The 12,617-nt window shown below is 58.5% G+C and overlaps 1 protein-coding gene across 1 annotated transcript; it reads left to right on the top strand.

The window, feature by feature from the left end:
• The first annotated feature begins 576 nt into the window (after positions 1 to 576).
• LOC109758658 (uncharacterized) lies at positions 577 to 1,116 on the top strand. Its single transcript, XM_020317524.1, has one exon. It carries the CDS (start codon positions 577 to 579, stop codon positions 1,114 to 1,116), a length of 540 nt encoding a protein of 179 aa, XP_020173113.1.
• Positions 1,117 to 12,617: the final 11,501 nt, after the last annotated feature.

Raw genomic sequence — 12,617 nt, forward strand, 5'->3', positions numbered from 1 at the left:
GAAGCCGGCAAAGCAAAGCCGCCACCCCCCGAAGCCGGCCGGTGGAGGAAGCCAATAGCAGCACAACTAGCAGAACAACAAGCACAAGGCCGACCAACCGGCCCAGCGTTACGACAACCGGCTCGTCGCGGCCGCCGAACAGGCGCCCGCGGCCGACCCGGCCGCCAAACGCCGGCAGACCGGCAAGACGGCGTGGCAACCCGCCATGCGTTTCGAGGAGATGCTCGACGCTCCCTGCAAGCACCACAGCAGCGCGAGGCCGTCCATGCACACACTTCGGCAGTGCGCCATCACCAAGCGCATCATGAGGGGCGACGTCCCGCCTCCTCCGGCCCTGGCTCCAGGAGCGGGGCAGCCGCTCCACCCCCTCGACCGCCGCCAGCTGGCGGCGCGATGCGCGACGACGCCTACCGGGCCCAGAATGCGACCTACGTTGTCTTCACCAGCCTCGGCAATGACAAGTGCAGCGAGCGCTTCCTTCGACAGGAGGTGAACACCGTCATCCCGGCCAAGACGGAATACATGCACTGGTCGGAGCGCCCGGTCACCTAGACCCAGGAGGACCACCCGGCCGTCATGCTGAACCCGGGTGGCTACGCCCTCGTCCTTGACCCCACCATCATCGCACCTCAGCGCACATGCAAGTTTTCCCGAGTTCTCGTCGACGGCGGTAGCAGCATCAACATCCTTTTACGTGACACCCTGGCCAAGCTTGGCCTTGCGGCCAAAGACCTGGAGCCGACCTGGACGATCTTCCACGGCATCGTTCCCGGCCTCTCCTGCTCTCCGATCGGCCGGATCCGGCTCGACGTCCTGTTCGGCGACAGCAGCCACTTCCGACGCGAGCCGATCTGGTTTGAGGTGGTGGACCTGTCCAGCGCATACCACGCGCTGCTGGGCCGGCCCACGCTCGCCAAGTTCATGGCGCCCCCCCACTGCGCCTACCTGAAGACGAAACTGTCGGGTCCGAAGGGCCTCATCACCGTCACCGGCGACTACCGCAAGTCCCTGGAGTGCGCCCGAGACGGCGCCAAACTAGCCGAGTCGCTGGTCATAGCCGAGGAGCGGTGCCAGACCGGATCGTCGCCCTGGCCCAAGAAGCGTCGGCCGCGCTGATCCCAGCCGAGGAGGCGGCCGACGAGGCCACGTTCAAGCCCTCTAAGGAGACCAAGAAAGTGAAGCTGAACCCGGAAGATCCCAACTGCAGCAAGTACGTTGTCGTGGGCACCCGCCTCGACAGCAAATAGGAAGGCGAGCTCGTCGACTTCCTCCGTGAGAACCGGGATATTTTCGCATGGACCCCAAAGGACATGCCGGGTATCCCGAGGAAGTACGCCGAGCACAAACTCCATGTCCGCAAGGATGCCAAGCCCGTCAGACAACCCCTCCGATGTTTCTCCGAAGAGAAGAACCTTTGGTGAAGAGGTCGCCAAGCTCTTGGCGGCCGGCTTCATCATCGAAGTGTTTCACCCCAAGTGGCTGGCCAACCCAGTCCTCGTCCTGAAGAAGAACAAGACCTGGCGCATGTGTATCGACTACACCAGCGTGGACAAGGCCAGCCCCAAAGACCCGTTCGCCCTCCCGCGGATCGACCAAGTCATCGACTCCACTGCCGGGTGTGAGCTCCTGTCCTTCCTGGATTCTTACTCCGGCTATCACCAGATCAAGCTGGACCCGGCCGACGCCCTAAATACGTCCTTCATAACGCCCTTTCGGGTGTATTGCTACATCACCATGTCATTCGGCTTGAAGAACGCCGGTGCCACTTTCCAGCGCTGCATGCAGAAATGCCTGCTGCCGCAACTCGGCCGCAATATCCACGTCTACGTGGATGACATCATGGTGAAGACCAAGCAGCACCTCACGCTCCTCGATGGCCTGAAGGAGACCTTCGCCAACCTGCGCGAGTACAAGGTCAAGCTCAACCCGGAAAAGTGCATTTTCGGCGTCCTGGCCGGAAAGCTGCTCGGCTTCCTCGTCTCGAAGCGCGGCATTGAGGCAAACCTGGAGAAAATCAAGGCCATTGAGCGCATGCGCAAGCCGGCTTGGCTGCGCGATGTCCAGAAGTTCACCGGCGGCTTGCCCTCGGTTAGCCGGTTTCTCAGCCGGCTGGGCGAGAGGGCCTTGCCCCTATATCAGCTGATGAAGAAGATGACGCCATTCGAATGGAATGACCAGGCGGATGAGGCTTTCCGGGATCTCAAGTGCATGCTCTCCACCGCACCACTCCTGGCCGCACCAGCCGAGAAGGAGCCGCTGTTGCTCTATATCACCGCAACCTCGCGGTCGGTCAGCACGGTGATGGTGGTTGAGCGGCCAGAGAAGGGCAAGATCCAAGCCATCCAACGCCCCGTCTACTACCTTAGCGAGGTGCTCTCCGCCTCGAAGCAGAACTACCTGCACTACCAGAAGATATGTTACGGTGTGTACTTCACCACCAAGAAACTGAAGCAGTACTTCCAAGATCATGTCGTCACCGTGGTCAGCACGGCCCCTCTCGGCAAAATCATCGGGTGCCGGGATGCCTCTGGCCGGATCGCCAAGTGGGCGCTCGAGCTAGCCGGCCACACCATCCTCTACGAGCCCCGCACTACGATCAAGTCCCAAGCTTTGGTCGACTTCCTCGTCGACTGGACCGAGACCCAGTACCTGCCGCCGCCGCCGGACTCGACACACTGGCGCACGCACTTCGATGGCTCGAAGATGCGACTCGGCCTAGGGGCCGGCATCGTGCTGTCCTCCCCCAGGGCGACCGGCTCAAGTACGCACTGCAGATCCACTTCGCCGCCTCCAACAACGTCGCCGAGTATGAAGCCCTTGTGCACGGCCTCCGGCTTGCCAAGGTATTCGGCATACGGCGCATCCTGTGCTACGGCGACTCGGACCTGGTGGTGCAGCAGTGCTCCGGCGAGTGGGACCCCCATGACTCCAACATGGGAAGCTACCGCCTCCTCGTCCAAAAGCTGTCCGGATTCTTCACGGGCTGCGAGTTCCTCCACGTCCCGCGCGTAGAGAATGAGACGGCCGACACGCTCGCCTAGATCGCATCGTCCCGGCAAATCATTTCGTCCGGCGTCTCCCTCGAGCATCTGCACAAGCCGTCCGTCAAGCCGTCTTCGGACTCCGAGTCCATCCACGTCCCAGCCGACCCGGCCGTGCCTCAAGCTGGCCCAGGGACTGCTCCAGCCGTCCCGGCCGCGCCTCAACCCAGCCCGAGGACTACTCCAGCCGACCCGGCCACGCCTCAACCTGACCAGAGGACTGCCGAACCAGGCCCGGGGGCTGCCGTGCCCAATCCGGGGGCTGCTGAACCATCCTGGGCCTAGAGCCCGAAACAGTGGCCGTGTTCGCCGTGGCGACGGCACCATCCTGGGCCTTGCCCATCTAGGAGTTCCTGGAGAACGGGGTCCTCCCCATGCACGAGACTGAAGCTCGGCATGTGCAGCGCCGGGGGTCCGCCTACATCATCATCAACAATGAGCTCGTCTAGCGCAGCTCCACCGACGTATTCCAGCGCTGCGTCGAGCAAGACAAGGGCATTGAGATCCTCCTCGACATACACCAGGGCGAGTGCGGACACCATGCCGCCTCACGGTCCCTGGCGGCCAAGGCTTTCCGCCATGGTTTATACTGGCCCACGGCCCTCGAAGACGCAGAGTCACTCGTCCTCAAGTGCCAGGGATGCCAGCGCTTTAGCAAGCGCAGCCATCAGCCGGCGTCGGCACTCCGAACCATCCCGATCGCCTGGCCCTTCACGGTCTGGGGACTCGACATGGTAGGGCCCTTCAAGACCGCTCGAGGCGGCATGACACATTTGCTGGTGGCGGTGGACAAGTTCACCAAGTGGATCGAAGCGAGGCCGATCAAGAAGCCGGACGGGCCGATGGACGTTCGATTCGTCAAAGACATATCGGTGTGCTACAACATGCCGAACAGCATCATCATGGACAACGGTACCAACTTCGCCAAGGGTGCGCTCGCACAGTACTGCTCCGTCTCCGGCATCCGCCTCGACCTGGCTTCCGTCGCGCATCCGCAGTCCAATGGCCAGGTCGAGCGGGCTAACGGCCTCATCCTATCCGGCATCAAACCGTGACTCGTCGAACCGCTCATCCGTTCACCCGAGAGTTGGCTTGATGAGTTGCCGGCCGTCCTCTGGAGTCTCTGCGCCACACCGAACAGGTCGATCGGGTTCACCCCATTCTTCCTCGTCTACGGAGCAGAAGCCATCATCCCGACCGATGTCGAGTTCGACTCACCGCGCGTCACGATGTACACGGAAGCCGAAGCCAAGGAAGCCCGTGAAGATGGCGTCGACCTGCTCGAAGAAGCACGTTTCCTAGCGCTCAGTCGCTCAGCCATCTACTAGCAAGGCCTGAGGCATTACCACAGCAAGAAGATCAAGCCCCTCGCTTTCCGAGAGGGAGACCCCGTCCTCCGGCTCGTCCAAGAGCAGACCGGCCAACACAAGTTGTCCTCCCCATGGCAGGGCCCCTTCATCGTCAGCAAGGCCTTGTGCGACCGCAACGCGTACTACCTCATCGACGCCCGCAAGTCAAACAAGCACAAGAGGGACACCCCCGGAGAAGAAACAACCTAGCCATGGAATGCAGAGCTGCTCCGCCCGTTTTACAGTTAGTCGTGTGCATGTATGTATCGCTGCATTTTGTAATCATCTCAAAACTATGGGATCCCCGAACGACGCTGGGGGCTGCCCTTTTGCGACCAAGCTATTGTGTCTCCTACATTTGTGCATTGCTTTCCCCTTAAACCAACCTGACCACTGGGGCGACTCGCTCGACCCGGGGGCTCGGGGGCTGGCCGGCTTGGCCACCCGCCCTTTTTCTTAGCGGCTCCTAATGCGTTGGATCGCCACGGCCTCTCACTTCGCCCTAAGCCGCAGAACTGGCTTCGGCTGTTGGCTGGCAAGCACATGAGACCAAAAGCACCAGCGCGCCACGAACGCTAAGCCAAGAACCGCCGGTTGCCCAACCCGGCCCCGCCACTTTAAGTTGCTGCATGACCGGCTGCTCGCCAACCCGGCCCCGCCGGATCGCCGCCAGCCGGCCCAGTGGGTGTTTTCCTCACACCCAATGTTTCAAGAAGCCTAAGTATCGCACGCCCCTCTCAAAGGCTGAACCCCTTGTCACGGACCGGAGCCTCGGCCGCCGGACTCCCGGGGGGGAAACCAAAGGGGGAAAGTTGCGAGAAAACGACTCCAGAGACGGAAAGAAAGAGCACAGGCATCCCTGAAGTTTCTGCATACTGTCGGGTCGCTCAACCCGGCCTCGCCACTTTAAGTTGCCGCACGACCGGCTGCTCGCCAACCCGTCCCCGCCGGATTGCCGCCAGCCAACCCAGTGGGTGTTTCACTCGCGCTCAACGTTGCGAAAGCCTAAATACTGCACGCTCTTCTCAAAAGCCGAACCCCTTGTCACAGACCGGAGCCTCGGCCATCAGACTTGCGGGGGAGAAGCCCATGAGGGGAGAGTGCAGGAAAACAGCTCAAAAAATGAAAAGAAAAAGCGCAAACATTCACAAAGCTCATGCATCATAAGTTCAGAAAAGGCCCAAGGCCAGAGTTCATTACACCCAGTTAACTCCCAGTGGGTGGGTGGACCTCCTACCTAACATAAATGTCTACTAAGTTAAAAATTAGGCATCATCGCCGCCGGATCGCGCAGCCCCGGGTCCGCTGAAGTGCTGGTGTCCTCCTCCCCGGCGTCCGCGTCGCGGTAGACGTCCGTCTCCTTAGAGTTGCCCTCCGGGTCGTCCAGAAGCAAGCCGTAGTCGTTAGCAGGCACGACTCCGCCGTCTTCCGCCCGCTCCGGCCCGACCTCATCGTGGAAGGCAAACCCGGCGATGTAGCTGGCCCGAGCAGCAATCCGGCCGGCCTCCGCCTGCAGCTGGCTCTCTGAGCCGGCTCGCTGGCCCATCAACGCATCCAGCGACAAGTCCGGCTGCCAAGACATCGCAAACTGGAGCGCCGTCTCGGCACCAGCACGAGCGGCGGAAACCCGCCAATCATGGAGCCGATCCGGCCCCGCCTCCAACCACCGCGCTAGCCGCGTGAAGCTGTTCGGCACGACGGAACCCGGCCAGAGGGCCGCCGTCATCGCCGCTCCGGCCTTACAGAGCCGCCCCATCTGATCGCCCAGGACTCACAGATGAGCCTCGGCGGCGGTCACGATCTCCGAGAAGGTCCAGGCCACCTGCGGGTCAGTCCCAGAGCCGACGATCCCCTGCGGGTCGCGCCGAAAGCGGACCGCCTCCTCCGCCAGCTGGCGTGTCTCCGGGAAGCACTACAAAAAAAATACACATCCGTGACATTTTGGGCCGAACGATTTTTTTTTCTGTCATACATATGACACTTCTATGATGATAATTGTGACAAAACCCGATATCAGTATAGATGTGGTGGGCTCCTACTTCTATGACAAAAAATCATGATAGAAAATGGGCTTTTCTTCCTGGGCGGGCCGGAGACGCAGCTGCATGACATTCTTTGGGCCGTCCATGACGAAAAAAACCATGGTAGAAGCGAGGGCGAGGAAAATTTAGGGGAGTTCCCGGTTACGGTGGGTGGTCGGGGGCCGAGCGATGCGTGTTTCTCTCGTACACGTACGCGCGTGTGTGCGAGGCGTTGGCTCTAACTGAACCCGAGCGAGGCGTTGGGCTCTAACTGAACCCGAGCGATTGCACTGTAGGCTACGCGTTACTGAATCCGAGCGATCGATGGATGGCTGTTAACCGAACCCGATCGAGCGATTCCTTCGCTACTGCTACTAACTGAAGCTGATCGATGCTGCCTCTGGGATGAACAGTGAGCGTTGCGGGGGGGGGGGGGGGGCTGGATGAACAGTGAGCGGTGACGTTGCCTCGGGATGAACAGGACCCCGTGGTGTGGAGGGCTGGATGAACAGTAGACGGTGGAGGGGTGCCCGTGGAGGGGTGGTTGAACAGGACCCCGTGGTGTGGAGGGCTGGATGAACAGTAGACGGTGGAGGGGTGCCCGTGGAGGGGTGGTTGAACAGTAGCCGGTGGAGACCGGATGAACAGGAGCCCGTGGAGGCTGGAGGAGGTCGACGGTAGCCCGTGGAGGCTGGAGGAGGTCGACGGTGGAGATGAACAGTATCCCGTGGAGTCCCGTTTTGCGGTATGCCACACCCCTCCCGATGAACAGGACCCCCGTTTCGACCGTAGGAGGTCTGTTTCGTCCGTTCTGCGGTACGCCACAACCCTCCCGATCAACAGGACCCCCGTTTCGATCGTAGGAGGTCCGTTTCGTCTGTTTTGCGGTACGCCACACCCCTCCCGATCAACAGGACCCCCATTTCGACCGTAGGAGGTCTGTTTCGTCCGTTTTGCGGTACGCCAGACCCCTCCCGATGAACAGGATCCCGTTTCGAACGTGGCCGGTCGAACACAAGGTCGTTTCCTCCGTTCTGCGGTATGCCAGGCCTCGTTTCCATCGCCTATTCCGTCCAAGCCCTCCCGATGAACACGACCACACATTCCGTTCCGACCCAGCTGGTTGGCTCCCACGCGTTCCGTGGCCTCTCGATGAACACGACGCATTCCGTTGCCTCCCCATGAACACGACGCATTCCGTTGCCTCCCCATGAACACGACAACGATGCTGTTTCTCCATTCTGACCCAGCCATGTCAACGAGCCCTCGCCATACGTATGCGCGAGTAGGCGTTCGAGACCCCGCCTGTATGTACAGATACGTGGTCGTATTTTCTTTCTTGCACCCTGGCCGCTGTACGTACGTGTAAATGCTACGTGCGCGCCTCTACATCCACCAGTATATATGTACGTACACGTTGGCGACCAGAATGACAACGCTACGTACGCTTCGACCAAGTGGGTCCCGACTGCCAGGCACTTCCTTGCGTGCGAAGATGTAGCTGGTGGGTCCCAGCAGCCAGGGGGCGAATCGTTTTGTTTTTTTTCCCTGGACGCACTTCCTTGCGTGCAAAGGTGTAGCTGGTGGGTCCCAGCAGTCAGGGGGGAAACTTTTTTTTGCGAAATACGGTGGCCCGTCTGGTGGGTCCCCGCTGTCAGGTGGAGGAATAATTATTTTGCGCGTAATAAGGAGGCACTTCCTTGCTGCGGCCGTGGACCCAGCTGTCAGCGTCTCCACGCACAGTACTCTCCCGATGGAAGTCGGTCGTTGACCACATTGACCACACCGCGCCGAGAGCACCACGGCGGTGGACGACAGCGAGGCCTAGGAAGGGGACGACACGGAGGCAGGGAAGACTCGGCAGTTGTTCCCCACACGGAGGGGAGTACGACTGTACGAGGGTTTACTGGTTCGTCTGCCGTCACCAGAGAATAACAGCAGGTGTGGGTGAGTAGAGGGATGGCTAGGCCAACGATGGGACTACGGTGGGGCGGTGAGGCCTGCATGGCAGCATAGCCGGCCGCGGGGAGGAGGGAGCAGGCAGTCCCGCTGGCGCTTGTTTGAGCGGCTGGAGAAGGAAGAGCAGAGATTGAAGAAGCACGACTGCCGTTGGATGGACATCCAACAGTCAGTGCTTGTGCGTCAACCTTTTTTTAGGAAAGCCTCAAATCTGTGGAAAACAGCATACAGCCCATCTGCCATTATTTCTAATAATTTACTGCCCATTTGCTAATTCTTAAGGTTTTTTTGGAGCCCATATTCTTTTTGTTAGCATTACAGCCCATATTGTGGCCACGGTTAAAAAATTATACGAAATTTTGCATATTTCGGTGCGGTCCGAACTGTTTTTAATCCCGAAATTTCGACTCACATTCAAACTAATTTTAAAAATAAATGTATATCAATATAAAATCCAACAAATTCTCCACGCATAAAAATTAATGTAATTTAATATCTAGAAATGAAAAAAAGATATATGAAACTAATTGCCGGTTTGATGTGTTTTAAAAATGTACAGCCCATTTCTCATTACTAATGGGCCATTTTCTCGGCCAGCTGAATGAAAGCTCTCCTCGTCTTGAAAGATTTGCAGCCCAACAGGCCTGACAAAGCGACTTACTCGGCAAATCACAAAAAAACTGGGCTGTGGCCGTGGACCCAGCTGTCAGCCTCTCCACGTACAGTACTCTTCCGATGGAAGTCGTTCCTTGACCATGTTGACCACACCGTGCGGAGAGCACCACGACGGTGGATGACGGCGAGGCCTAGGAAGGGGATGACACGGAGCCGGGGAAGACGCGGCAGTGGAAGCCCACGCGGAGAGAAGTACGAGGGTTCACTTGTTCGGCTGCGGTGTGAGGCTGTCGTCGCCGCAGGGGCTGGCCAGCGGTGGGAATAGTAGGGGGCGGTGAGGCCTATGCGGCAGCACAGCCGGCCACAGGAGGCAGGAGCATGCGGCACGACCGGCGCTGCATTGGGCGGCTAGAGCAAGAAGACCAGAGGTTGAAGAAGCACTAAGGCCGTTGGATGGACATCGTACGGTCACTGGAGCTAGAATCGTTCATATTGACTAAGATGACAAAGCCCTTCGTCCCCGTCAACTTACTAGGCCCACAAGTCAGCCTCCCACCAAGGTGGGTCCCAGCTAGCCGAGGGAGTATTCATTTTTCTGTGCGTAATAAGGAGGCACTTCCGGTGGGTCCGAGCTGACAGCGGGGGGAACGTTTTTTTCGCGAAATACGGTGGCCCGTCCGATGGGTCCCAGCAATCAGGGGGAAGCGATTTCTTTCGCAAAATACTGGTGGCCCGTCCGGTGGGTCCCCGCTGTTAGGTGGAGGAATAATTATTTTCCGCGTAATAAGGAGGCACTTCCTTGCGGCTGCCGTGGACCCAGCTGTCAGCCTCTCCACATACAGTCCACATCCGATGGAAGTCGTTCCTTGACCACGTTGACCACGCCGCACCGAGAGCACCAGGGCGGTGGACGACGGCGAGGCCTAGGAAGGGGACGACGCGGAGCCGGGGAAGACGCGGAAGTGGATGCACACGCGGAGAGGAGTATGAGGGTTCACTGGTTCAGCTGCGCTGCCGTCGCTGCAGAATAACAGGGGGTGTGGGTGAGTGGAGGGATGGCCTGGCCAGCGGTGGGAGTAGTAGGGGGCGGTGAGGCCTCCGCAGCAGCACAGCCGGCCACGGGAGGCAGGAGCTGGCGGCACGACCGGCACTGCTTTGGGCGGATGGAGCAAGAAGACCAGAGGTTGAAGAAGCACGAAGGCCGTTGGATGGACATCGTACGGTCACTGCAGCTAGAATCGTTTATATTGACTAAGTTGACAAAGCCCTTGGTACGTCAACTTAGTAGGCCCACAGGTCAGCTTCCGAAACGGTGCGTCCCAGATGTCAGGGGGAGGAATCATTTTTTGGGCAGGTGAAGCTAGAATATCCGAGATTGAAGAAGAAGCACGGCATCCGTTGGATGGACATCCAACGGTCACTACTGCTAGAACCGTGTGTTGACTATAAGTTCACAAAGCCTTGCATACGCGTCAACTCTATTTTTTTAGGGGACGCGTCAACTTAGTAAGGCCAGAACTGTGTGCCAGAGAACTTATAGCCCATTTGAGATTTGTAAGAATGCATAGCCCATTTTCGAATTCTAATGGAATTTACTACAGCCCATTTACAGTTTGTTAAAAGTACAGCCCATTTCAACCAACCGTTCAAAACAGAATTCAATAAAATTTCCCACATTTTGGTGGGATCTGAAATATTTTTATCCCGAAATTTCTAGGCAGATTAAATACAATTTCAATATAAATTTATATTACGTAAAAATCCAATGAAACATTGCGCTCGCAATAATTAATGAAATTAAAATTTTCAATATCCAAAAATAATATTTTATAAAGTAATCACGTGTTTGGTGCATTTTTTTATAGTTACTGCCCAGTTTTTATAATTACATCCCATTTATTATTTCTTAAAGCCTATTTTCTTGTTAAGCCTAATGCATCCCTCCTAGGAAAGATTTGCAGCCCAGCGGGGCGGAGAATAACAACTTGACCTTGCCTGGGTATTCCTAAAAAAAGTATAGCTGGGCTAGCCATTTTCAGCTTGAAAAAAATTAATATCTGGGCTGGATATCTGGCCTGGGCTAGACAGGCCACAGCCCGCCCAGTTAATACCTGCAGCGATGTTTTCGTTGTTGTTCAGAGGAGAAAAATTAATATCTGGGCTAAACATCGAAAAACTCTGCAGTGCTCACACCTCAAAAACACAAATACTACTCGAGCTGCTTGGTCCCAGCTGTCGGCCGCTTCTTGTGCAATTCTCTCGTTTATTGACTACTTCATAGGTTGACAATGGTGTGGGACCGTGATGTCAGGAAACCAGGAGGAAGCAAAATAAATTATAGTTATATATATAAAATAAGGAGGCACTTGCGTACGTGAGGCTATGGACCTGGTGGGTCCCCATTGTCATCCTCTCCAAGTAAAGTCATCTCCTCGCCCGCGCGCACTTTCCGCCCGAAACAGTCAGCGCCGCCCGCCCCGCTTCCCGGTGCACGCGATTACTCCGCCTTCAAACGACACAAGTGTCGTCCGTCCGTCCATCTGCCGCCCACATTAATGATACGCGGTTGCCGAGGCGGCTACTCCGGCGCCACACATCCGTCCCTCCGCCCGCCCACCATTGCTATATAAACTGCTGCGCCGGCCATAGCTGCAGTCATCTGCATCCGTTCCCTTTCTCCTATCCACACCACTACTGCCCACCATGGCTTCCTCGCGCTCCAGCGCTCTTCGGGACGGGCGGACAACGGACCACAAGGAGATGGCAGCCATTGCTGCCGACCGGCTGGCCGGCAGGCAGCCGGAGGACGACGACATCCCAATGGAGAACATGGTAGTCGACGATCCAGCGCCAACCCCCTCCTCCGCGCCATCCTCACCGGTGCATTGCACCATGACCATCGGCGTGGCCCGTGCCCAATATATGGACAGGGTAAGGCAGATGCGTGAGGAGAAGTTCCGGGAGGCGCAAGCCGACGCCGCCTACAACCACCATCTCCTCCAGGAGCACCTGCAGGCGGAGGAGCAGATCGCCGCGGAGCGGGCGGACAGGAGGCGCTGCTCGACTCGTACCGCTCCGCCCGCAAGGGCCGCCTCGAGCGCTGGCGGTACCGCTTGCGGGTGGCGGAGGCTGCGGCCGCCTACAAAGAGGCTAGCAAAGAGGGCGATGAAGCGAGCGAGGCGCTATTTGGCAAGACCGAGGACGAGGCAGAGGACAATGCCGGCTCCGACGAGTCCCCGCTCCGCTGGCGTCGACGAGGCCCTACTCCGCCGAGGCCCCGCGGTGCCAACAACAAGGCAGAGGACACCGCCGGCTCCGCCGAGGCCCCGCCCCGCAAACAACGAGGCAGAGGACATCGCCGGCTCAGCCGAGGCCCCACCCTGCCGGTAACGTGGGGGAGGATTTCCACCGCTCCGCTGAGGCGCCGCCCGCCGGCAACGAGACAGAGGACATCGCCGGCTCCGCCGAGGCCCCGCCCCGCTGCCAACGAGGCCGCGCCACACAGAAAACAAGGAAGAGTAGAACACGGTAGGTCGCCGCCGCTCAGGTCCAAGTCAGGCCACCGCTGCTACCCTCCGGTTGAAGCCAAGCTAGGCGGGTTGACCATTGACGGCCGGTTAGATTCTTGGCGG

The sequence above is a fragment of the Aegilops tauschii genome, chromosome 2, assembly GCF_002575655.3.
Source record: "Aegilops tauschii subsp. strangulata cultivar AL8/78 chromosome 2, Aet v6.0, whole genome shotgun sequence".
Classification (NCBI taxonomy): Eukaryota; Viridiplantae; Streptophyta; class Magnoliopsida; order Poales; family Poaceae; genus Aegilops; species Aegilops tauschii.